Here is a 26782-nt window from a genome sequence, read left to right as displayed (position 1 = left end):
GCAGCGGTCAAGGATCGGACACACGGGGAGGGGGGGGACAACAGTACTTAATGACTTTATTAATAATATGATTTCAACATAAAAATAACATTAAAATAACATGTTTCGTCCTCGTTAACAACTTGCACCATACGGCCACATGGTGGCGTTGTAATGCCAAGTTTGTTTGTTTTCCTTTTTTGTTTTTTCAAAAATACCAAATTGTTCTTCAGCCATCCAGTTCATTTGTTCTTCCCGCCATTCGTCGCTTCGTACATGGATTCAGACGCCGCCCTCCCCCCTCCCTCGCCCCGCCCCTTTAAAAGAAAAATAATCAAACCCTTTATAAATACAGGCAACCCTGTCCCCTTGTCACAGACACATTATGACAACCACTGACACAGGAAACACCCCGTCTGCACATGCCCCTCCCTCCCGCCCCGCCCATCTCCACACATTATCAATGAACCATTTTCTCTGTTTTTTTTTTTTGTTTGTTTTTTTGCTTTTTCCTCATCCTCTAAAGATCCACACAGTAGATAATCTACCTTTGCTGTATTAAACACATATTATATATAATATAGACTCAGCTGAAATGCTCCACTCTCACAGCCCTGTGCACAGAGTTGCAAAGGGAAAGGACAGCTGGGGGGGGGGTTTCTCCCATCTACCTCCCATTCCCTTCTATAATGTTCCTCAACATTAACGATAATCACTCAGGCTTGTCATCTTTACTGCTTGCTGCAAGTTGCAGTTCATTAAAGCACATCTTCTGAGACAGATATTAATATTTAAGACAGTTTTCAGTGTTTTATGCAGATCCAAGCCAGAGAGGGGTTCAAACATTTAAACGAATAACAAACCAGGAAAAATGAAAAGCACTTTAACTTCCAGAGCATCTCCTCCCACTTTGCAACTCTTGTTTCTCTATGTTGTGTTTCCTCAGGCTCAAGTTGTCCTAACATAATAAAAATGAAGATGACGCACATTTACGAACGTGCAGAAAACCCAAACTGGACACGACAGAAAAACAAACCGTTTTTCTTCTGCTGAACCAAAGTGTGGACTCCTCACGTCCCTCCTTGTGGTCCAGTTATTTGTACTCGGAGGGTGATAAAGTTTAGCTCATCCAGCAGTTTTGTTTTGTTTGTTTTTCACCCGCCCGCCCAAACACGTGCTTCTCGGTGTTCAGCTGTCATCAGAATCATGATACAAAACAAAAAAACTAATTTTTACAGGGAACATCCCCAACATCTTATGCCTAAAACAGATCGACAGGCATGTTTGTGAATAATAGCGAGAACACATGCCAAAATAAAAGACAATTAAATAAGAAACAAATGGTTGGCAAACAAAACAAACTCAATTCATATTGTATTGCATGTAAATATTGTATAAAATCCTTAAAAATACAGTTTAGGTAACTACTTAAGTACTGAAGTCATCACAGCCAAAAGTGCAGAGGTCCATAAATAAAACGTTGACTGTGGGTACGTAGTGGGGCTTCTCCCACTTAACTCACTGTCTCCGTCACGACCACAGGGACCGAATGAGCGCCCGGTCAAAGGTCAGAGTTCGTGAACTAGGACTTCTAAGTTCCCACATCGGTGCACAGAGGACAGAGAGGAAAGTTGTTCGTTGGAAATTCTCTCCCATCGCTGACAAACACGCACGCAAGATGCACCATCGTCACTCACACGGCTGCGAAATTCACTCTCGGGCCTGAAGTTCTGCTGACAGAGGCACACCTCGGGAAAAATGAAGGTGGCGCAGAGGGAGGAAGGAGGGAGGGGCGGGAGGGGGGGCTACTGCAGGGTGCATGAGGCGGCGCTGATGCCGGTTTTGATTTTGAGACATCGTCCGTGTTCGTGCGGCGTCTACGGTAAGGGCAGAGGGAGTGCGGCGCCGAGCCAGGCAGGCAACAGAAGGAGAGAGCGAAGTATTAAAGCTATCGGAACGTCAGGGCAGAAGCACAGGAAAAGGAAAAGCGAGGAAGGAGATCAGTGGGCTGGTGTCTGAGAGCGTGAAGCCTAAAGGGGGCCACAAAAACCAACATCGAGTCCAGAACTCGTGCTCGGTCCTGACTCGTTTGGGCCTCACAAAACTGGCTCCTGAACGTGTCGAGCAGACGTTTGTTCAGATTACGCAACAGGAAGCTACTCACGATCAAGAGTAGTGTCGTTAATGTTCGATAAAACTGAAGATCCCGTTAGGGGGAACTTCTGCAGCAGCGTTATAGATATATAGAGCATAGACAGAGTCTGAGAAAACATAAACAAGTAAACGATATACAGTAAATACAAAGAATGTAAAGAGAAACAATCAAACACTAAGAGCTAAAAATAAGTAGATATTACAGTGGACTCGATTACACAGAGTGAAGAAAGCGACATTTGTGCTTCTCTGGTTTGTTGATCTTTTTACAGTACGGTTTGATGCAAAGAAAACTATTGCATACAAATGATTGGCCTTTAGTCCACCGCGGGAGGAGAAGGCGGAGCTTCTCCGACCTGGTGGGATGGTGTCTGTTAAATGAGGTCACACTAAACACGCGAGGATAGTTTTTGCCAATTCAATTAGAGTTCAATTGTTCAAATCACTGTGCAAAGTACTCTCAACTACACGAAACCTCATCGTTTACAGCCGTCGACCTCCATCATTTAACACCGTTTCAGTGCGTCGACGTGCTTTCCAATGAACTTTTAAAGCGGGCGTTACTGATGATTGTCACTTCTGACTTTGTTCGAGTGCTCTGTTGACTCGGTCCTGATCATTAATGCATAAATCACCACGGCTAGCACGCTTACGTAGCCGAAGTAGGCTCGCAAACACCAACGATCTGGCTCGAAGCACCGCAGAGCAACGGGGAAGAAAATGAAAACCGCTCAACATAAACTTACATTATAATTAGATCAGATTACTGAAAGCCTTTAATATCAATATTGGCTTTAAAACAAACAAAACACAGTCTAGTCTCTAATATCACTACCTCTGGGATAAACTATTTTTAACACGTCTTAAATGTTTGAGATATTGAGTACATAAAGCCAATATGTTGATCACCATCATTATTTTAAACAGACTGAGCCACGCAGCGTACAGTCACTGATCCGATTAGTTAGAAGAAGCCAGCTTTGTGAGACCATCAGTCCGATTCCTGATATAAAGACCAGCGTCTTTATTTTCTTGCATTCACATCTATTAGCGATGCCGTTGATATCGGACGCTTGGCTGTTAGCTGGTACGCTTAACGCTGCTTGAAGGAGGAGCCTATTGAACAGCACGCACTGGAAGGAACTACCACCTAATTCCAAAACTGGCCAACAAAATCTTGGCCGCCTTCTGAAAATTCCCAGAGGGCTCGATGAGTGGGAATATTATCGATAAAAAGGGACGACTGCCTACAGAGATACAGAGGAGAAGCAGGGATGGAAGCTATTAGGAAAATACTGGATCGTCAGGCAGTCCAATTAATACTAGTTTCCCCAAGGGGAGGAGGGGGCTGGGGTGGGGGTGTTCAATCTGCGTGGGCATGCCTAACAGAGCGCACCCCCTCCCCACTCACACACACATATACACACTGCAAGTCGCAGGAAAAAGGCACTAGAGTGGGGCTGTTTCTAGCCGTAGAAAAGTAAAAGCGATATACATTCATAGCTCACAGGTTTTCTGGGAATAAATACACAAAATGCACTTGTAGAAAAATAAAATGTAAAAAAGCGTGGCCCCTATTTTTTATTTATTTTTTGTAATTTTTGGAATCAGGGAGACAAGTATGGCTACTTTTTCACGGCTTTTTAAACCCCCCCTCCCCCCATTTCTTCCCACCTTACCGTGCCCGACCCAACACTTAAAAGGCAATTCAGGAGTGACCCTCCGCTGCTCCGGCTGCGAGCAGTCGAGCCCTTTCATGCACGCCGATATGGGAGGAAGGGAGGAGGTGGACGACGGGGGGGGTGAAGTGGAGGGATGGAGCGAAGGGAGGGGTCGCTGTTGGTAGGAGGTCAAGGCTCAGCTTTCAGTGCGAGGAAGGAGAGGGGGAACTGAGGAGAACGCTTTCAGATGTTCGGACGACAGAAAGCTCAGTCACGCACACAAACAGCACACGACTCAGTGTCTTCATGTACAGTGTTCAAGCTGGAAGGACCCGGGAGGCAAACATGTGCACGAATCTCGGTACCGCTTTGCTTTAAAGCCTCACGCTGAGCATTCGCGAGCACTGCGAATACCCAACAACTGGTTTATAACACACTATAATTACCGAGGTTTCACACCCGCTGTTCAGACAGACACTTTGACCTTAGACGATGAGTATAATCCAAGAAACGGGACTACGTTACTCAAACTTATTTCTATTTAAAAAAGTAAAATATAACAGTGGTTGTCTAGTGTATGATCCGTTTCTCCTACAGGACGCCGCCTTTATTTGTAGCTTAGAGTCGGGACTAAAAGGCTTTCTGGCTTTTATTTACAGGAGTTTCTAAGACGCGTGCGCCATCTTTTACTGCCACAGAGGGGAAGGAATGAATTCAAGAAAGACCAGTCCCCAAATCTTTACTGCAGAGACCCAAACCAGGCTTAGAACAAAAAGTGGCAAAAAGCTGTCACACGTAATGAGCACAATTATCAGACCGGACCTCTCCGGTGCGCAGCGTTCTTCTGAAACGTTCTCATCGTGTCCGATCGCGTGTAAACAGAGCAGCTAACGCTCTGGTGCGTACGCCGCGACTGCAACCCTTGCCCAAACGACGTTAGTAGTATTTTCAGTAAGTGAATCTTTTACTGCTCTAACGTGTGAGAGGAAAACAAGAGAAGAAGAACTGCTCCATGCATGAAAACCTCTTAAAACAAGAAGAACTAAAAGTCTTTAACTCCTAAACTCTGATCAATATGATAACATGAGGAAACGCGCATCTGCTTACAACTACATTATAGTGTGTCACAATCCATTTGTTTGAAGTTTATGTACCTATTAATGTTAAACAGGTGGCTAATAAAGTAAAGTGCTACCTTAATTCTTTATATGTTGGTGTACGCTCGGGGGAAGCATCAAACTGGCTGTTTGTGTTCAAGCAAACAGAGAAGTCAGTAACCACAAAGACAACATCTCCCCTTAAACCTCAGCAGTGCTTGCACACACATGCTCGGACACACACACACACACACACACACACACACACACACACAACTCAAGATGTCGAGAGAGAAATGAGCTCCAGCTGACAACGGGGGTGGGGGGGAAGAATCGGAGTGTTCTGCCGAGTAAGGAGTGTGCATGTAGAGGAGGAAGAGGAGGAGGAGGGGGAAGTATTAGGTTTGCAGAGGCGGGAGCAATGAGGGTGCAGGAGGGTGGAGGAGGGGTTGTGGGGTGAATTCCACACCACTGCACAGACGCGAGACGAGAGACGCGTAGTGAAAATCCTGACTGCAGACAGAGTTCTGCCGCTCCGGCGTCTCCTTCCACGCCCGCTGCTCCTCCTCCGGCTCTCTCCCCGGCGTCGAGCGTAGGTGGTGGAGTTGTGTCTTCGTGTGTGCTTGTTCGAAGGTTCAGTCAGTCCCACGAAAGAGCTGCGACGGATCTGGCTACCCGTCTCCGCCATCCGCGGGCCGGCTTCCACTTCCTGTCACGTGGTCGCCTCCAGGTAGCTCTGTAGTTTGCGGACGGTGGACTCGTCCAGTGAAAAGAGGTCAAAGTCAAAGGTGGTGTTGGTCACGTTGAAATGGCCCGTCTCCTCGATCAGGTTGACGATCTGATAGAGAGGAGGATCAGTTAACGTCACGGCAACCGTTAGCACAGCACGCTCACAGAATCAGCATCACAGGGTGATGTTCGAGCACGCACCTGCTGCAGGACGTTACGCTCCCTTAATGCCATCAGTCTGCGGTGGAGGTCCACCAGTTCTTCTGTGTAGGCCTGCTCCATGGGACAGGACGGAAAAAGAGGAGAATAAAGTCCAAGGAGTTTAAAAATAATAATAATGATGATAATTAGGGATGGGTACCGGTATCTTCTATTCTTCTATCTATTCTGACATAAACGGTAGTAACCAGACTGAAAAGCAGCGCACATTTTGGTGCTTTTATTTCCCTGAGCTGTGATACACTTTAGATTCTAGCCAATCATTTTACGTTTCCGAGGATAGTAGGCGGGTCCAGGTACGTACGTTCTTTTAGAGCAGAGCTACAGATTAAAAACGCTCAAGGCGAAGCGGTCAAAGTCTGGCTGTACTTCACAGCAAAAGATGCAAACTCAGCAGCTGCAACAAGTGCTTTAAGCTGATACTGTGATACTGTCAAAGGAGGTAACACCTCGAATCCGATGAAACACCTGGTGACGCATAGCGTTTTTTTAAAAGCCGAGAAATGCGCCGTATTTGATAGCTTGCTGCGAGACCTCACACCGAGCACATCTACTGCGGGTGTGGTGCCTGTTATCGGACCCGGAGTTAGCAACATCCCCCAAAAACCCGAAGAGGAGAGTCCTGGCCCCTAGCCCTGCCAGTGTAGCAGAAATGATGATGATGATGATGCAGCAGCAGCCGTTCTTCTCTGCGTGAGTAGCTTAATGTTGTTCGTGTGTAATTTACGTTGAGTAGGCTAACCACGTTATTACATTAATGCATGTAAGGTGAACTAGCAAACACCATCATAGCTACATGCGGCTGTCTTCTTGTTTGATGGCAGATACTCCCTTCACCCTGGACAAAAAGGCTAAAATGACCAAAGAAAAAGTGGAAAACAGTTAAACATGAGAGGTTTTTGGACAAAGTTTGTGTTTTTTCCATTGTTTAAGCTGCTTCCAGCCAAGAGTGATACCATATATGCCTCATAGCTGCAGAAAAGGCTAACATTGTTATCTTTTTACAAAAAAACAGCTGAACATGAGAGGTTTTTGTACCAATTTTGTGTTCTCCATTCTTTAAGCACCGGCACCATTTCAAAAGTACCGGTTTGGCACCGGTATCGAATAAAACCTAAACGATACCCATCCTTAATGATAATAAAGTGTTTAAGAGTCTTCCTACTCTGTCAGCACAAAATTGTGACTCTAGAGAGATTTTTCTTCTACATCGGGGAGATAAAGGACACATGCATGAAATACACGAGACGAACCATCTGGGAAAACTGGGAACTCTAAACTGATTCAGAGACTAGACGCATCAGTTCTGTCGTTATCAACCGATCAGTATGTTCCATCTTAGCTTCGTGGTAATCGATCCCAGCAGGAGGTAACAGCAGGAACAAAGAATCTCTTCTGCTTTTAGACGTTTAGTCTAAACGAGGTGCTGATGGGGGTTCAGTCACCACCTCAGCCAATAAATCTTCACGGGGGAAATCTATAAAGGGTCGCATGTGTTCTCCAGATTTTGGGGGCTTTTAAATGCAGCATTTGCAGGTTTTAGACTCTCATACTTCACGTAGCAACATCTGGAAGATCTGGTCCCAAATCTTCAGCGGTGTAAGAAGCACAAAGATACAGCAGCCGGGGTAATAAATAAATAACTACCATCATGAGAAAAACTGAGTCTGATCAACATCGTGAAGTTAGTAACTCAAAGAGACAAAAACATTAATAATCTGTTGGTGCTGGACATGGATTTCTCTTTGATTGACACATAACATGTTTAGAGGGACTGAAGTTTTGGACTCTTCCAACAAAATAAAGATCAGTTTACCAAACACTACCTAAACATGACTTTAATCATCGAAGAAAGAAGAAAGATGTGTTTATGGGTTCAAAGGCCAGAGTCTGTCTGCATAGCTGGATGAATTTACTGGTCATTACTGCATCTTGAATCCATTAATGTGGCCCCCGAATGCTGTCTAAAAGCCTCGTGTGTGTGTGAGGTTTAGGCATAAAAAGTTTGATTTACCCTTCCTACCTTGTCGTATCCCTTCTTCATCACCTTCTCCGAGCGAAACGAGGAATCTGGGCTTTTTCGGACAGACACCTGCAGTTCAGAGACAACAGAAAGATGTAAAAGATGGTAAGGGGGGGGGGGGGGGGGGGCATACTGATAGAGGCAGTGATGAGACCACCTGCAAAAAAAGGAGCAGGAATGCAAGTGCGAGCCAGGTGAATGCAGACCGCTTTAAGCATCAACCTTAACCCTTTAAGACCTACCATAGAACCAAGTCCGCCAGAGCTTATATTATATGTTTACATGCTGTGGAGCCATTTTTGGGAGTATTTCAAGTTGCTATACATCAATACAACCATTACAGCCTAAATTTTAATAATATGTCTGCATTAAGTGCATAGTAATTACATAAATTGCAAAAAAGTGCAATAAACTACAAAACAATTGAAAATCGTTTTTGTTTTTTTAACATATATTTCTAGTTAGAGAAATTTAAGAGGCTTATCCCTCAAAACTGTAAATACAAAAAAGTTGCACAAAATAGTTTCCCACCACAGGAAATTTATTTTGAGTGTCTTCATAGTTTTATTTTTGAAATACACCAATTTTTATATACTGCAGGAAAAACGAAAATAAATATTATGATGCAAATTTGCAAAAAAGCAGCATATGCATCAAAATAAACTATTTCCAGCAGTGCAATATGAGTCCTAAGCATCCCAGAAACCACACAGAAAGTCATAAAGTCAAACATAACTTTTAAAAACACCAGTATAGGCTCATGAGGCCCTGATGGTAAAAAACTACATTTCCTCAAAATGACGTCACTTCCGGTTTCGGGCAGGTAATGGAGGACATGCGATAGTTCATGCTGATGGACGTAGGAAGTGTTACAAACAGCTGATCGGATCGGCAAAGCATGTTTCTGGAATATTATGTTTTTGTTGCTGCAAGTGCTTTTTATGCAGTTTCTGCAAAGCTATATGTGGAAGGAAACTGTGACCGAGGACAAGCTGATGGCATAAGATGTAAGTACAACTCCTCCGGTTTCATATGCAAAAACAATTATTGCGCTAGCTCACGTGGTTGCAGAGCTACCGGGATTTAAAAATAGTTACACAAAACAGAGCGTGCTGCTCCGACCGGCTTTAAAGGGTTAATAAAGTGTGCAGCAGAATGAGGTCTGTGTGACTCACTTTGTTATTGGAGGAGCTGTGTTTCTGTGGGGGCGGGGCGGGGTCTCGACTGGGGCGGTGGGAGCCGTCGCTGCTGTCACTCTCGCTGTCCAGGCTGAGTCTGACAGGGGTACAGGGCGAGGTCAGAGGTCAATGACATGCACACACACACAGGCCTCGCCTGCTCCTACTGTCCATTGTAAGCAGAGTTAACCCTCGAGTAGAATTTGCCTTATAACATAACAACAAGAGTACAGTAATGCTTTTTGCACATGTAGCTACTCAGCATAACTATAAAAAGGGAAAAATGATCAGTTAATACGCTCCAACTTTGACTTGTTTGATGCATATTGTGCAGCTTATATTCTCCCATAGACACAGTGCATATTCACCGCTTTATTTCTCCTTTTTTACAGGATAAAAATACTTTAAAAAGCATTAAAAAGCCCAAAACACTAGTATTTGTTTAATGGAATTGAAACATCAAGCATTAACATACATACCATGACTTTCCCACTAGCGTGTCACACATGTAAGCTGAGTGTTAACGACTTCTTCACTGATGTGCATGTTTCTGTCACTAATGTCTGTGTAGGAAAGCGTGACAGTTCAAAGAGTGGATGTGTTTTGGGGGACTGACCGAGAGTCGCGGTTAGGCGGGTTGGTTTTGATGGGCGTTTCTTCCTCTGAGGTGGAGTCATCATCATCTGACTCTTCAGACTGGATCTCCTCCACCATGGATCGCAGGGGGCCTGAGTGACGAGTCACACGAACCATCATCTCCCATCATTCTCAGCACCCAAAATTTGTATAAGGTCTAAATTTGCTCATTAAATTAAATAATCGTATCTAATGAAATTCTATTTTTATGTGAAATGGGTCGTAGTTGACAGAACCGTACCTTGTCCTTGTTTCTGTCCCGGCTCAAAGTCAGAGTCTGAACTGGAATCTGAACTGGAGCTTTGAGTGGAAGGACTGGAGGGAACCGACTGCTGTAAAGAGAAGGAGAGATCAACGAGTCCATGAAGAGACAATAACGACACTCATGGGGCCGAGTATCAGATGGGCTCACGATGAAATCATTGTTTTTTCTTTTAAACGGACGAGTAAGACCTCGGTCTGTTCAAGAGAAACTAACGAATTTTTCACATCAAACATTTCCCCGTTTCAAAGCTCGACTGAAGCGACCGTCTCGTCCTCCTACCTCTGATTTTGACGATGCTTCATCCTCTGAATTCGACTCTTCTGAGTCTTGTAGTTTCTTGGCCTCTTTCAGTTCCTGCGTGTCGTTTTTGCTCGGGAACCAGCGACCCTTCTCCTTCGGAGGCTTCTTCTCAGCGTATGACTGGTTTGCTGCGGACGATGACGACACACGGGGGGAGGTTCCTGTGAAGGCCCCGCTGCCGGCGGGCCCCTTCGGCCCCTCGGAGCTCGCCTTCTTCTGCTTCTTAGCGCTCGGTTTGGGAGACTCCACCGTGGACGGTCGTTTCCCCGGTGCTTTGGGCTCCGGCGGCCCTCCGCCGCCACCTCCTCCCCCGCCTCCTCCGCCGCTACCGGCCCCCCCTCCTTTCGGAGACATCCCCTCCATCTTTGAGTCCTTCAGTGTGATTTTAGGCTCCTTGAAGGCCGCCTTGGGGAGGACCTTTACTTCATCTTTCACTTTGATGTCTGACGGCTTTTTTGAAGACGAGGACGAGGAAGAGGAAGGATCGCGGCCAGGCTTGCTGCTTCCGTCTCGATCGTTGTCTCCTTTTGAAGCAGCTTTGCTCTCAGAGTCCTTGCGTGGCCGCTCTCGGTGCTCCTTGGTTAACTTGTGTGGTTTGGGTCCTTTGCTGCTGCCTCCACTTCCTTCTTTGCTGGGTTCCTACAGAGAGAAACAACAACATCATCATCATCGACTCTTCTCCTCGACCATTTGGCTCAAACAGCCGCAAACAGAATATCAGCTCAGCTGCCTCGAGTACAAACGCACCGTGTCCTCCCAAGATTCCCAAATCAAGCCTTTCCAGTCTGGCATGTAATCACATTACATGTGACTGTCTCAGTAATTAGTCTAAGTAAACAGAATAACATCTGCCTAACAGCTGTATGAAGCTCACCATCGCTCAGAGCTGAATGAGGACATCCTCAATTTCAGTCCCAGCATGTTGGTCTTTAATAGGCTCGAGATCTTAGCTGATTCTGTTAGCTAGCTATAACTGTTAACAAGCAGGGCTGTGTGGAGCTGCTGCTGATGGGAATGTCGTTAATCCGGTTAGCGTGAAACACACTGAAACGTATTGATGGTGCTGGACAAATGTGATACGTGATTTGTCGCAGCAGACGAAGCATACGGAAAATCAATGATGGCTCCGTTTCTAGTGAGCTTCGGAAACAACATTAGCCGCCGCCCCCGACAACCTCCAACATCTCCAGGTTTGACTCGTGCAGCTCTGGATAGAGGTGGGGAAAAATGGATACTGTGTAGCATCGTGATATTTTGTTTGCTAATAATGTATGGATACAGGGACAGCAGAAATCGATACTTTGTTACAAAAAAGGTTTTTGTGGAATGTTGATCAGCTCCTTTTTCTGAGCAAGAATCCTGACATTCCTTCACTGTCCAAATGTGTTTAACTTGTTTTTGGCAGCAATAAACATGACAGTTTACTTATTTTAATTTAAGACATGTTTTATTTTAATTAAGTTTAAAACTTTTTTATTTAATGTAAAATGATATTTTGTTTTAATTTACTTTCAAATTCTTCAGTTGCTGAAGGGGCTGCATAGTTTTCATAAACTGCATAGTTCAGAATAGCTATAATTGTACCAGATGGTTGATTCAGTTAAGTTGGACTAGACTGTAATACAAACCGTTCAGTTTGTCAACAATAAAACTGAAATGAGAGAAAGACTGAGTGTGAGACTTTGATATTAGAGAAAATGAATATTGATAAAGTTTACCTTTATGTACAGAATCTGAATATCGCAAAATATTTTAAAAAAAATTGCAATAATATCGTATCGTGGGATGTATGGTGATTCCCACCTCTAGCTCTGGACCACCTTTAGCAGGGTTTCTACTTGTTTAGGTTGCTCCCTGCAAGACCAATTGCAGATGGCTTTACCGTTGACGTCACACTTCCACACCACACAGCAGTCTTCAGTAGAAGACCGTCGTGCACTGCAAAATCCTAACAATTCTCAGACCAAGTTTATTAATAGTTTTATAGAGTAGGAAGCAAAGTATGAAGAGAGAGGAGGTGAGAGACACAGGTCTCAACCTCAACAGTGCTGTGTATCATCAGGTGCTGCTGAAATACTTAGTGGGCACGCCGAGCAGAGCGAGTCCAGCTGGGATCATTGGTCAAGCCATCGGTTTTAAGGTGATAATTTTCACGTTTCTTTCAAACTTCTGACTAGGGATGGGTACCGGTATCATGGCACCGGTTCTGACATAAACGGTAGTAACCAGACCGAAAAGCAGCGCACATTTGGGTGCTTTTTTTCCCTGAGCTGTGATACACTTTAGATTCTAGCCAATCATTTTACGTTTCCGAGGATAGTAGGCGGGTCCAGGTACGTACGTTCTTTTAGAGCAGAGCTACAGATTAAAAATGCCCAAGGCGAAGCGGTCAAAGTCTGGCTGTACTTCACAGCAAAAGATGCAAACTCAGCAGCTGCAACAAGTGCTTTAAGCTGATACTGTGATACTGTCAAAGGAGGTAACACCTCAAATCTGATGAAACACCTGGCGACGCATAGCGTTTTTTTAAAAAGCCAAGAAATGCGCCGTATTTGATAGCTTGCTGCGAGACCTCACACCGAGCACATCTACTGCAGGTGTGGTGGTGACGGATGATGATGCAGCAGCAGCCGTTCTTCTCTGCGTGAGTAGCTTAATGTTGTTCGTGTGTAATTTACGTTGAGTAGGCTAACCACATTATTACATTAATGCATGTAAGGAGAACTAGCAAACATCATCGTAGCTACATGCGGCTGTCTTCTTGTTTGATGGCAGATACTCCCTTCACCCTGGCCAAAAAGGCTAAAATGACCAAAGAAAAAGAGGAAAACAGTTAAACATGAGAGGTTTTTGGACAAAGTTTGTGTTTTTTCCATTGTTTAAGCTGCTTCCAGCCAAGAGTGATACCATATATGCCCCATAGCTGCAGAAAAGGCTAACATTGTTATCTTTTTACAAAAAAACAGCTGAACATGAGAGGTTTTTGGACCAATTTTGTGTTCTCCATTCTTTAAGCACCGGTTTGAGCACCGTTTAAGCACCGGCACAGTTTCAAAAGTACCGGTTTGGTACTGGTATCGGATAAAACCTAAACGATACCCATCCCTACTTCTGACCCCACATAAGTTCATCACTACTGAGTGGTGAAGGAAGAGTCAGTCAGAGTGCAACAAGCTGACATTTCTGTCTGATCTCAACAAATGACCGAAAAGGTGTATAAGTGACTCTGACCAGCAGATAATAACCAATCCCTGAGTTTGTGCCAAACGTGAATAATTTTCCTCAAAGAGCTGCTGAGACATCGGTCGTGAGAATGGGGCAGATAAACACATCGTCAACCCCGAAGCATATTTCCTCACACAGCTGTCACCGGCACGGAGGCATAAAAATGCAAATGTGCAAACAAACGCGCCACAGAGTCACAAGAGCAGCTTTTAATAGAGCAGCGCCCACTCATCAGCAAACAGTTTTACAGCTTCTTCAAAGTGACACTATTAAAGTTGATGCACACATTAGAGCTTTTATCATATTGATTCGCTGTTAAAAAAACTGGAGAAAATGGCCACGTGCGTCTTCAGAGACTTCCTGCGCCGAGTTTTTCTGTGTCAGCAGATGGACACAGCTGGATGAAACCGTTCCAGCTCGAGCTGGTGCTCAGCAAACGCCCACTCGTGCCACGATAATCACGGGACTGATGAAACGCGCGTTTCTATGTCGAAATAAAGACGGACATTCGTTTGCACGCGTGCCACAATCGTGAGGCTTTAACAAACGACTGCGTACGAGAAGAACACAGCGGCCTGTTATCGCTTTATCAGCTCCTTATTTTATCAAGAGAAGGAATAGACTTAAAAGACAATCTCCTTCCTACTTTTAAGAAAGACCGTGCCAGGTCGGTTCTGTGCTGGCCTGTGAGCTGGTAGAGTAAACGTGAAGGGATCAGTTTCCCGTTTTCTTCTGATATCCCTTCTTTCCTGGCAGGCTGAGTAATTCTGCGTATAGATGCTCAAAAACAGCTGGTAGTGATTAGAAGTGTGAGTCAGGCTGTTTTGAAGGCTGATTTAATGATTTTGTTAATGTCTTTTACCCAGACAGTGTGTGTGTTTTTAGAAAACGCAATCGTTGGAGTTGACCAATAAAGCAGATTATAAATTTAAGATGAATGAGAGAGGTGCAAAGAGAAAATAAAACGGTCTAGCGCGATCATTTCTTCACCAACCTTTGACACGTGAGAGGTCTTGGTCTTCTTGGGGTCTGAGAAGGCAGAGAGGGGGATGGTGGGGAGCATGGGGTAGTCTGGGCTTGGCCTTGACATGGCCTCCGCCCCCTCGGGGACCACCAACACCTGAAATTCAAAAAAGAGGCTTTAATAGGTGCAAGCTCTAAGAACTGAAGCAAAACACATGTTCATTTTCCCCGATAGATTTATAAGTGGGCTTTAAACTTGAGTTTGGAAAGAAAATCAAACCGAATCAGTGTAAAAGATAAGAAATGTATCATAATATGTGCAAATAAAAATGTATTAAAGAAGCATATACTGAGGAAGACGCGCTGCAGCAGCCGAGATAAAAACTGTCCTCACTTCCTGCAGCTCAAGTTTGATCAATTTCCAATGAACTGAGTGTTCATGGTGTGCAGCACCTTAAATGTACAGCTACTCTGGGCTTGGAGGTTAACGGCTACTACAGCATTTACACATCGACACCATGGAGTTACATTAACCTCCTAGGACAGGGGTGTCCAACTCCAGGCCTCGAGGGCCGGAGTCCTGCAGGTTTTAGATCTCACCCTGGGTCAACACACCTGAATCACATGATTAGTTCATTATCAGGCCTCTGGAGAACTTCAAGAGATAGGCTGTATCCCAATTCAGGGTCTGCAGCCTTAAAGGCCGCATTTTAAGGCCGATTACGTCACAGCGACGCGATGAAGGCTGTCCCAATTCAAAGGCTGCTCGAAATGCGTCCCTCAAATGCGTCCTTCATTTCCCTGAATTTTAAGGACGTGGCGGTGTAGACTTCGTGGCCCAACATATCCCAGAATGCATAGCGCGGCGGTGGGTGTGGATAATTTTGCCAGAAAAAAAACGATGAGGGGCAGCCGAAGAGTAAACTTTAAGTAAGTCCTGAATATTATGTCACTTATTTATGTGCAAATGTTTAATAACGAAGAACATTAAAACATTACCGTTGGCCACATGTCGGCAAAGTCATGTGACATTAGTGACGTTTGTACTAACTTGGTTTTAAAGCCTTTACTTTAAAATATACGCCGTTCAATAGCTGAGCTTAATCAGAGAATGATCAAAGCTCATGTAGAAACAAACAAATGAACAAAAGATTTTCTCCTTCATTTCTGTCAAACAAAGCTGTATGAAACGTTTCCAGCTGTTAGTATCATGGTTGCTAGGCAACCTGGGCAGCGCAACAGAGGCTACACCGTCCCATTTCACAAGCCTCGCACTTCCGGCCTTAGCGGTCTTTGAATACGCGGCCCTTGAGGACCGTTGAGACTGCGTACTTTAAGGCTGCAGACCCTGAATTGGGATACAGCCATGTGGAGGAGGTCATTCAGCCGTTTAAATCAGCTGTGTTGGATCAAGGACATCTAAAACCTGCAGGACACCGGCCCTTGAGGCCTGGAGTTTGACACCACTGTCCTAGGACAAAATTTTAAATATGCAGATCTCATTTTTCTCAGAAACAAAAATCAGGTAAATAAATAAAAAATAATCATGTAATTCTTTGTTTTTACATTCATCAGGTCTCAATCAGCCCAAACAGCAAAAAGACATTAAAAATGCTATGAAAGAGTTCGGTTCAGGATCACATTATTCAGCCAAATTAAAGATATTTTTAAACTGTATAAAAATCCCTTCATTAGGGGGAAACAGCAGGGACATAAAAGTCAAAAGCTATTTGATTATTATAGAATTGATTCAAATAATGTAACAACGTAACAATTTACAGCATATGTGGATTCTTTAAGTTGACACAAGCTTTTAATAAAAGTCACACTTTCTTATTTATCAGCCGCACTGCTGACTAAACCGATTCAGCGTCCTCGTGTTCACACAATCCCGCATTTAGCGTTCGGGCAATGGCGTGTGCAACATCCCAGCAGCTCCCGATCTCTCTCACACACACAAAAAGAGCACAAAGAAGAAGAAACATACTTTTCAAAGTGAAATCTCAGGATTTAATTCCTTCTAAGACCCTTTTTAACGTAAATCAATGCTTTTTAAGACTTTAAGTGATCTCCTCAATGCGGGTTATCTGCGGCTCTTAAAGGATTAAAATGGGAGTCGAGAACAGGAAAAAAACACTTAGCGCCAACGACTCCTCCCACGTTAACGCTAAAATACAGTGTGGCGTACTTGCTACTATTAGCGTCTGATATTCACTTTGATCAGCCATTTAGCTCGCAGTCAGTCAGCCTGGCTACGAGCCAAAGTGTCAGGCAGCCTCACCCCTCCAGCTTTGATCAGCTTTCTCCTGAATTCTTTGGTGGGGTTGTTGAAGGTGAGCTTCTCACAGCGCAGGTGGTTGACTGGTGGGTTGCCCTCCAAGTTGAGGAAAAGGTCGTAGTTGAAACACACTTTTTTGGGCTCCTCCTGAGCAGGGAGAAGAAAAATAATGAAGGTTTTAGAAGTCCTTACGTAGCATGTGTGGCACTCGGTCGTAGACATTTCACAACGCACAATAAAAGCTGAATGACTGCACCGTCAACCTGGAAAGTCAACAGAGCAGAGACAATGCTGGAGCTGGAGCGCTGATAAGAAACATTCCTGAGGGAAGCTGTACGGAGCGGAGCGACACAGGAACTCTTGAAAGATTTTATAAATAAAGTTTTTTAAGTAACCGCGATGATGGCTTAATGGTCGCTAATATTTACTTTCCTCTTCAGTCTTTTCTGGATCATCCTGACAGATTCGTCTCATTGTTTACAGAAGCTACTCGCACTTAAAAGGAGGATGTTGCAATTTTGGAAGCAGTTCAAAGGTTTAACATTACAAAGAACTACAGAAGATGATGGCACACTAATGCGCACAGGCCCTGTATCGTAATGCAAGCAGAGCGGTTCCTCCATCGTTCTTCTCAATGGCTGACACAAAGATGCCAGTGCTGTGTGATAACTTCACTCGTCGCTAATAGAAACAACTGTTTCCACACCAGACGAGGCTTTGCTAACACAGGACTGCATACGAGCATTTCTCCTGAAGTGAAACTGATCCTATAACACGGCTCACCACAGGAGCGCACTCTGCTGCAACATCACTTTAAGGTGCTACAGATTTGAATCATTTAACATTCAGGTAATCGCATTACTTTAAAGTACAAGAGTAAGATATCTGCCCTTATGTCAAATTAAAAACCGACAGTTTTGAGTTACTATATCACAAATGGAGCCACAGCAAACGCGATTCAATGCACCAGATGTCAGCACACCTTTCATTACTCTAGTTACTTTTTGCCTGTCTTTAACCCTTTAAGACCTACCATAGAACCAAGTCCGCCAGAGCTTATATTATATTTTTACATGCTGTAGTGACATTTTTGGGAGCATTTCAAGTTGATATACATCAATACAACCATTATAACCCAGATTTTAATAATATGTCTGCATTAAGTCCATAGTAATTACATACATTGCAAAAAAAGTGCAATAAACTACAAAAAAATTGAAAATCGTTTTTGTTTTTTAACATATATTTCTACTTGGAGAAATTTAAGAGGCTTATCCCTCAAAACTGTAAATACAAAAAAGTTGCACAAAATAGTTTCCCACCACAGGAAATTTATTAAGTGTCTTCATAGTTTTATTTTTGAAATACACCAATTTTTATATACTGCAGGAAAAACGAAAATAAATATTATAATGCAAATTTGCAAAAAAGCAGCATATACATCAAAATAAACTATTTCCAGCAGTGCAATATGAGTCCTAAGCATCCCAGAAACGACACAGAAAGTCATGAAGTCAAACATAACTTTTAAAAACACCAGTATAGACTCATGAGGCCCTGATGGTAAAAAACTACATTTCCGCGAAAATGACGTCACTTCCGGTTTCGGGCAGGTCATGGCGGACATGTGATAGTTCGCGCTGACGTCTATTCCAACATAGGAAGTGTTATGAACAGCTGATCGGATCGGCAAAGCGTGTTTCTGGAATATTATGTTTTTGTTGCTGCAAGTGCTTTTTATGCAGTTTTTGCAAAACTATATGTGGAAGGAAACTGTGACCGAGGACAAGCTGATGGCATAAGATGTAAGTACAACTCCTCCGGTTTCATATGCAAAAAGAATTATTGCGCTAGCTCAGGTGGTTGCAGAGCTACCGGGATTTAAAAATAGTTACGCAAAACAGAGCGTGCTGCTCTGACCGGCTTTAAAGGGTTAAAGACTTCGTTGCTTTTCCCTGTAAAATATTTTAAGTGTCAGCCAGCACACTCGGGTACTCTGAAAGCCATCGGGGATATTCCTTCTTACGAGCTCCTGGAGGCCGAGAGTCATGCAGCCAGTGTTTTGGTCTGCAGCAAATAATAATACCATCTATAAACGTCGCCTTCCTAACGCCTTTGCACTTGTGCAGTCACCTGTAATCACACGTCCAGCCCACGCTTCAGTCAGAGTGCACACACTGTGATTCTAGATATGACCGAACAAATTTATCTAGTGCTCCAAATATTCACCGCATCTCTCTTCATGCAAAGGTTATTGCTGCAGTTTTTATGACATGTTGTTTATATGCAGGTCTTTTGCAAGTCGGATCTGTGCAAACTCTCAGAGCAGCCATGATGGCCACAGCCACCACAAATCTGATCTGATTAGCTGTCCTGAGGCTCTTTAATAGAACTATTGATTAAAAGCTTTCATCTCATGATGACTTCAAATCCTCCAGCAACACTTTGTCATGTGGAGCCTTGATCTAGACGTGCAGAAAGACACGGCTAACAAGTCCAGAACGGCTCATCTTATAATCACATGTGTGCAGCCGATCTAAGTGGAAATCACAGGCGTACTTAACTTAGTTTAATAAACTACACGTTTGATAATTGCTTGCCAGTAATCACTGGTTACTCAACTCTGCTTCCAGTCTAATCTTTCTAACATCTACCTTTGATTTTCCATAAGAGGATAAAAAGTAGCCCAGCCTTTAATTAGTAAATTATGTGATTATTGAGAGCTGATACTTCTGATTTATAGTGTACATATTTTTCCACCAGGGGTTCTGAACCATCACTGCCTTTATACGGCCACAAGTAATTGCATTACTCCTGGTTTAGACGGTAACTTGATTACGTGCACATCAAGTAAAAGGGAAACCCAGTTTTCTCTATCAAGTTAAGGAGTTAACCCGATTAACATGAGTATTGCTGGAAAAGCCTGATTTCTCCTTATATGCTGCATTCCTGTGAGAATGTAAAGGCAGCCTTAAGTCCCATTCAGACTGAGAAGCATCTCTAAGGGAGGTGATTGTGTCGTTATTTGCAGCGGTCAGTGTTTTTTTTTTACCCCCACAGTTTTCCTGCAAGCCTCTGCAGAGCATCACAGATTTTTATCTCTGCTTTTTCCTGTTTTAACCATTTTAGCTCAGCTACGTGTAAAAATGATCTTTTAGAAAAACTAACATTTTCTAATGCATTTGAAAATTGACAAAAAGACTTTATAGAGATTAAAGTTTAGATTCCAACACATTAAAAACAAAAGGGAGTCCACATATAACCCAGGCGATAGGTGGCCTTCAGGTATTCTCACCTTGTTCTTGAAGTAAACCTCAATAGGCATGAGGAAACCTGCGTAGCCCGACTCCTCCACTTTGTACGGAGGCTCCTTGCATACTGCAGAGAGACAAATATGTTTTTAACCCCCAATAAAGAAAATAAATAAACCACCGACTGTAACAAACTCTGTCGAGATCACAATATGCCCGTATGTTTTCACATTACTTAATTTAAAGGGATGCAAAAACAAAACGGCGGCACAAACTAGTGAGAAGCATGCTTTTATTCTGATAGGATTGCATGTTTTTAGCATTAAATGATAGTGGACTAATTATTGGCGTAAAGACTAAATTAATTACAACAATATTCCTACTGGGCTGTCACAGCGGTACAGTTTATCTTTGTGCAAACTAGTGAGAAGCATGCTTTTATTCTGATAGGATTGCGTGCCTGCCCTCACTCTGACCTCCAACAAACAACCTCATTTCAACATTTAGAAATCTGATTAATTTCTCACGTGTCACGTGTAACAGGAAGAAATGTGTCATCTGTATAAAATCACAAAAAGGAGTGAAAAACAAAACCGTTTTCCTCTCAATGATTCGGTGCCTTTTCTTTTAAATCGCCGGCTGTTTTCACTGTGTGGGATTTTAAAATAAACTAGCAGAGAATGAAAATGTGTGGTTGTGTGAATGTTTACGTGTCGTTATTGCTCCGTCCTACCTCTCTTGGGTTTGGGGAAGCTCTCGTGCAGGCGGAAGACGACCTTCTCTACAAAGTGCTGGATGTCACCGGTCTCTGGGCCTCGGACAAACACCATCCAGTCGTGGGTGAAGCCTTCTGATGTCACCTTCTTCCTTAGCTGAGCTCGGTGGCCCAACTCTAGTTTTACCTGCACAGTGCACTGAAAAGAGACAGAGTACTTTAAATACCAAGAATGAAGGCGTTCAATTCAGTTTTATTTACACAGCAACAAATCACAACAAAAGTCGCCTCAAGGCGCTTTATATTGTGCAGTAGATCGTACAATAACAGATACAGAGAAAAACCCAACAATCATATGACCCCCTATGAGCACTTTGGCGACAGTGGGAAGGAAAAACTCCCTTTTAACAGGAAGAAACCTCCAGCAGAACCAGGCTCAGGGAGGGGCGGGGCCATCTGCTGTGATTGGTTGGGGTGAGAGAAGGATTAGGCTGTGGCATGGGAGCAAAACCATAATTTCAGGTATTGTAAAAACAAAAACAAAACACAGATTTAAGAGATTGAGAAACTCATACTGACATTTTGTCACGTAGAAGTGAGAAAAGCAAAAAAAAACCTTGAGATTTTTATGGGATGAAAGCAACCTGAACTTAACTGGCTTCTGCCTACATTTCCAGACAATACTGTCACTCAGGTCAGTTTTTATTCATCAGCCAAAGTCAAGGGCCTTTAAATCTATACAACACAGGACACAGATAGGATAAATCTCCTAGTTTGCAACCAACTAATAATCAGCACCTTATTTTCTATGCAACCTTCTTGTTTTTGGTCTTCGGAGTCAGCGAAAAGGTGAAAAAATGAGAATAAATACATAAACGCTGAGCAGACATTTTCCATTGTCTTGTTAGAGCATGTTTTGATTTGGACCTAACTCATTTAAGAAGCTTGTTAAATGTCATCTGTGCTGGAAAAGTGAAGCCAACTCAAATAACATCTGTCCGTCCACTCATATTTCTTAACCGCTGCCCAGTACGCCCTCGACAGTCTATTGCAGAGATAACAGACTCACAATCACACTTACATCTATTTCAGAATCACTGATTAACCAATCATGCATGTCTTTGGACTACGCAGGCACACGGGTACATGCTCCACACAGAAAGACCCCCAGCGGGGGTTCAAACTCAGGAGGTGACAGCATTAAATGCACCACTATGTGACCCACAAATTAAAATTAATTTAAAAAAAAATCTGCGGTAGTTTATTTGTTTTCTAAGGATTGATATCACAGATGATAAAGGAGAAGGTGCTTTTAGCAGCACCTTTATTTCTGAACGTATCACCACAAAGAGACATCTGCACGTGTGATTGGGCCTGATTTACACCGAATGACCTTCCTGATCCAGTCCTCCCATTTATCCACGCTTGGGACAGGCACTCAGCTCGTGACCCCCTGAGGCTGGGTTTGTGTAGCCTCCCAGACTCAAACCACACTTTTTTTCACATGCAAGGTGAATGTGCTAACCGCTAAACTGCTCGATTAATGATTAAGAAGAAGAAAACAAAAACAGCTCACACAGTTTTAACTTGGTTTGACATACTCAGATTATTTTGCCTTTAACATCATTCAGTACTAGCTTACACTAAAGTACCCTGGTAGCAAATAAAGAGGAAAAATACTAATGGAATAGTTCATTAATTTTTATATTTTACTAACAAATAGTTTAATAGCTTAATAAAACTCAGAGCATCACTGAACACAGCAAAGATTTGCAGTCAGTTTAACAACTACAGCCAAACGTGGCCAGACTTTGTCGGCCATCTCTCCTCTTGTTTCTGTAACATCATAATGAATCTCTGGCTTTCTGACACTTGGCTAAACAACAGCTTTTGGTTTGGTCCTGAAAACATTGTATCCAACTGCAAAACAATTAAATACGATTAAAACTGGAAATCTTTCATTTTTGGGCGATGACGTCACCGTGACCTTTACTTCAGTTGTTTTATAGAGTCGGCTATTAATCATAACAACTGTCTACAGATTTTAAGTCAATTATCAACTGCATTACAATCGATAATGACTGTAAGTCAAAGCCTGTGCTATTGGCTGCATCCCGGTCCCTGGCAGTGATAAATTACAGCAGCAGAGACACCTTCCAAGCTGAGGTAGCTTATGAAATAAACATAAGCAAAGCCAGTTGTAAGATTAATCCACGAAGCAATTATTCATTGGGTCGCGATTCCACCTTGAACAAAACCTCTGAATCTCTCGAGTGTTAGGACTCGACACTCGAGAGGAAAGGGGCCGGACAGAAACAAAGCCGGACTCATGCAGGGACGCTCCCAGTGGAATGGGAGTGATTAGGTGCCCGAGCAGAACAATCTCAAAAGGTTTGTCCAGAAGAGGGTCGCGTTGTTGGGCCACAACTGTCTGCCAAGAACAATGACAGCAGCGGGCCACGCAAGTGACACAGCGCTGGTGGAGATAGAGCGCAGGAGGGGAAGCGAGGGGTGGAGGCGGGCGGGGGACAGAAAGGCACTTTATGTCCAGGGGAGGACTGAAGAATGTGGGGATTTGGCCCCTGCACCGAGGAGCTCGTGAGCTGGGACCGAGCGGGGGGATTAGAGGGGACAGGATTGAGATGAGCTGGTCTGGCACTCCCCAGCACGAACGCACACAAATACGCACACACAAACAGGCATGCACATACACCTCCCCGCCTGGCGCTCTGCCCGGCCATTCTGTGGCAGTAATGCCCTTAAACTCCAGACTCCACCACACCCACAGCGAGCCGCCATGGACTCCCTCCAATCATCAGTGCCCCCTCCCCCTGAGGAGCTGGTTTAAAAAAATAAATAAAAGAAAAATCAGGGTTGTGATAAGCAAACATAAAAATCAGGATGACAACGAGCCAAAGAGGAAGATGCTGATTGTGCTTCAGAAACACACAAAAAAGAATGAGCCCTAAAATTTGGTGATTTCAGTAACAGGTAAAGTTTAAAAACATTTAAATATAAATAAAAACTAAAACAAGGGAATTTGAGGATTTCTTCATTCTCTGATATTATGATTGATCCTTTAGCAAAATGAAGAATCACTGAGGAAAAAAATCTCTTCTCACATTTTTTAAGCAGAAAAAAATTGACAGGAAAAAAAGCAATTAGCTCCAGGAGTGCGTGCAATATAATAATAATGAAGCAAATTAAGAGAAAGAGACAGAGAAACCCGTCCCGAGGTGAGCAGTTAATTAGCTGATAGTCAGAAAATGAGTGTGCAAGTTTTTGATGACTAAAAAGATCAATCAAAACATCAATATTCTCTCGTTTCACCTTCTTGAGAAATATTTTCTCATTTGTTTTGACAACAAACTGAATATTTTTGTGGGGTGATGGCTGAACATCGCAAGTCATCTGACGCCACTGCCTTGATTATTAGACTGGATCATTTTCAGACTCATTTAAGAAAACAATCGGCCGATTTATCGATAACACCGTAACACGATGAAACAAGAAGTGTACTCTTCCATTAAACACATTTTGTTGGTGCAGTTGCAGGAAAGTTTACAATTAACATCTATTTTTATTATCAGTTACTTTATAGATTTATTTTCTTCCTTTGTTAATTGATAAATTAAGCTATTAAATGTCTGTCGTCTACACATTTCCAAATCTAAGGTGACATATTCAGATGTCCCAAACCAAATCAGAGAAGCAACAAAAATTTCTCCACAAGATTCAAAATGATTTATAATATTTAAACAGTTTAAACTTCATGACAACAAAAAGCCAGAATTATGAAGACACGAAATGAACTCAACACTGGTGCAGATACACAGGAACCAGAGTGTCAAACTGCATCTCAGTTTAGTTCTACTAAAATAAGCTGGGCAAACAGGCGTGTGGAGACACAGTTATTCAGCTAACTTCCATCAAAGCCAATGCATGGGATAAAAAAAATAAATAACACAAAGCCACCGATATTGAAATGATGCGTGCATGCCCCCTCTCTCTTTCACTCACACAGGGCTTCAATTGAGGGGAAATACAAATTTTGGCAGACACACTGGCTCCCATGAAAACAATGAACTCCCAGCTGCCATGTAAATAACACCCCTCATGACCGTGTTAATCTTTTCCAGCAAATGAACGATTAAAATAAAAGTCAGAAAGTTTGCCTGAAAGGGGACGAACAAGCGCGCTCGACACCAGTTGTCTTGTGGGGATGCTGAACTCTTTCCCCGCACAATCTACGAGATAACGTGGATAGAGGTGAAACAGTTACTTGTACTGGGAAATGGTCAATCCCTGGGAGCCACAGGGGAGTCACAAATAGCCTATCTGCAAAGAAAACAAGTGAGCATTGGAAATAGGGTGTGCGAACGAGCGTGTGAGGATTATGAAAAGCTGCACGACCACTCATCCTGTCATCTCAACTGCAGCGTTCATGCCACAAAGATCAGAGCACGAGAAAAGAGAAAAAAAGAGGCTCCTTTGCTGTCCACACAGAAAGCTGTATGACTAATCAAGCTGCTATCCCGCTGCTAATGTCATGATGTTGGACTATGCAATAAATTGAATTCCCCATTTTTAGTCTAAACTTGATCCTTCTCTGGGTCTGAAAGAGCAATTTAAACCTAATGAGATCTAGTCCAACAACCTTGCAAATATATCTCAGGGTTCTGAAGTGCATTTGGATCAGTGAGGCCAGACATGCTCACTGCAAACACTTTTAGGAACAAAGCAACTCGGTTCAATGGGAACACACTACAAAATGACATCGCTGTGCCCTTGATCAAGGTAGAATTTGAATGTGTACACGTGAAATGCCAGTGTGCGTGGTATTTGTGTAAAGTGTTTGGAAAAGCTATTTGCAAATCTTGCCCATGTAACAAAGGTAACATGCGTAGCACAAGTACAGCTAGAGAAAGCATTTAACTTGTAGCAGGAGACTTCCTCTGGATGCACTAAAACTTCAAAGGGGCCAAAGCTGAGCGGAGACCCGTTCCAAGAAAGTGGCTGAGCCACTTTCCATGGGTGTGTGTGGCCTAGCCATCTGAAGTAAGTCCTGAATAGCCTCAGGCATTTTGAGAGTAACCCATTCAGCTGCATCTACTTTACAGTTAGCAGATATGTAATTTGGTTTAGCCTCTTTTCTGTTTCTGTGAAATAAATTAGGTACCTTTTTATGGTGTCATAAATTTTAACTGCGCGAATTTATATGTGCATTGCACAAAATGTCGAGGCACGACACTGCAAGATCACAAAGTTTACAGACCAGCCTTTAAAATTATGTTTTATACTGAGGTTTCTCTGCTTTATAATAAGCAGCAAATCTTTACTGGACTCAACATTTGCCACACACGGAGCCTGTCAGTTTTTCACCATGCCACACGAAGGTGATGACCATTAAACATTAACCAAGTGCTGGCAAATAATGCAGACACTGCATGCTGTACGCAGATTGCTGGTTTTATTTGCTTTGTATGTTAAGGTTTCAGGCCGCTGGCACTGGAGACAACACCCGCCTCTCCAGGTTTCTCTCCCCCGGCGCCTTGTAGCGACTCCTTAGCTTTTAGCCAACGGCCGACACTGTCCTCATAGGTAGATTAGCTTAGCTCGGCGGTACAAAACCTCGACTTCAAACTGGTCTTCGTGCTGTTTAACGTTGTGCATGTGCTGTTTAAAGCCAGCAAAGCAGTAGCTGTAGCTCTCTTTGTGTGCCTGGCTGTGGCTAGAGCTATGCAGCGGTACTGACTGAATGGTGTAGTAGACTGAGCTCAGCTAGCGGTAAATACCGATGTATGAGTGCCCAGCTAGCATAGCTCCAGAGCCAAACAACTACGAGTTCATTAGCAGCAGGAGCATTTTTTTTTCTTCTGGCTAGCAGAACAGAGGATTCATTCCTGACCAGCCAGCGCTTAGCCTGCTGACATTTAGAGCCTGAAAAGTTCATATAGCGTCGGGAGACACAAAAGCCACTCTACCTGGTTCTCCATGTTTCTCTGGCCTCAGTGAATGATGGATATATTTACAGCGGCGTTAGTGGAGCTTCTACCCAGCCTCGTCTACTCATTGTGTGTCTATCCTTCTGCCCAAAGCGGAAGGCAGA

The 26782-nt window shown here is 43.3% G+C and overlaps 1 protein-coding gene across 4 annotated transcripts; it reads right to left on the bottom strand.

Annotated features, from left to right (window-relative positions):
• Positions 1-36: 36 nt before the first annotated feature.
• On the bottom strand, positions 37-26782 carry mllt1a (MLLT1 super elongation complex subunit a). Of its 4 annotated transcripts, none has more exons than XM_087830492.1 (12): positions 26658-26782; positions 20692-20872; positions 20003-20085; positions 16711-16854; positions 14461-14586; positions 10221-10880; positions 9918-10008; positions 9657-9768; positions 9038-9137; positions 7854-7931; positions 5822-5893; positions 37-5729 (listed from the first exon to the last, which is right to left on the bottom strand). In XM_087830492.1, the coding sequence occupies exons 1-12, from the start codon at positions 26667-26669 to the stop codon at positions 5604-5606; spliced, it is 1785 nt and encodes a 594-aa protein (XP_087686618.1). In that variant the 5' UTR covers positions 26670-26782; the 3' UTR covers positions 37-5603. The 4 variants fall into 4 exon arrangements, with proteins under 4 accessions (XP_087686618.1, XP_087686620.1, XP_087686619.1 ...); XM_087830494.1 differs by having other exon boundaries at positions 7863-7931; XM_087830493.1 differs by having other exon boundaries at positions 9918-10005.

Source organism: Neolamprologus brichardi, chromosome 17, assembly GCF_056152115.1.
Source record: "Neolamprologus brichardi isolate AB-2024 chromosome 17, ASM5615211v1, whole genome shotgun sequence".
Lineage (NCBI taxonomy): Eukaryota > Metazoa > Chordata > Actinopteri > Cichliformes > Cichlidae > Neolamprologus > Neolamprologus brichardi.
Note: the sequence above shows the minus strand (reverse complement) of the source record. Positions and strands in the feature narration are given on the sequence as shown.

Excerpts from the sequence above, each read along its gene's own strand:
- mllt1a (XM_087830492.1), bottom strand. Across the intron at positions 10,009-10,220 it reads AAGCATCGTCAAAATCAGAG|CAGTCGGTTCCCTCCAGTCC; the intron begins GTAGGAGGACGA and ends TTCTCTTTACAG. Across the intron at positions 9,138-9,656 it reads CCGCCTAACCGCGACTCTCG|ACTCAGCCTGGACAGCGAGA; the intron begins GTCAGTCCCCCA and ends TACCCCTGTCAG.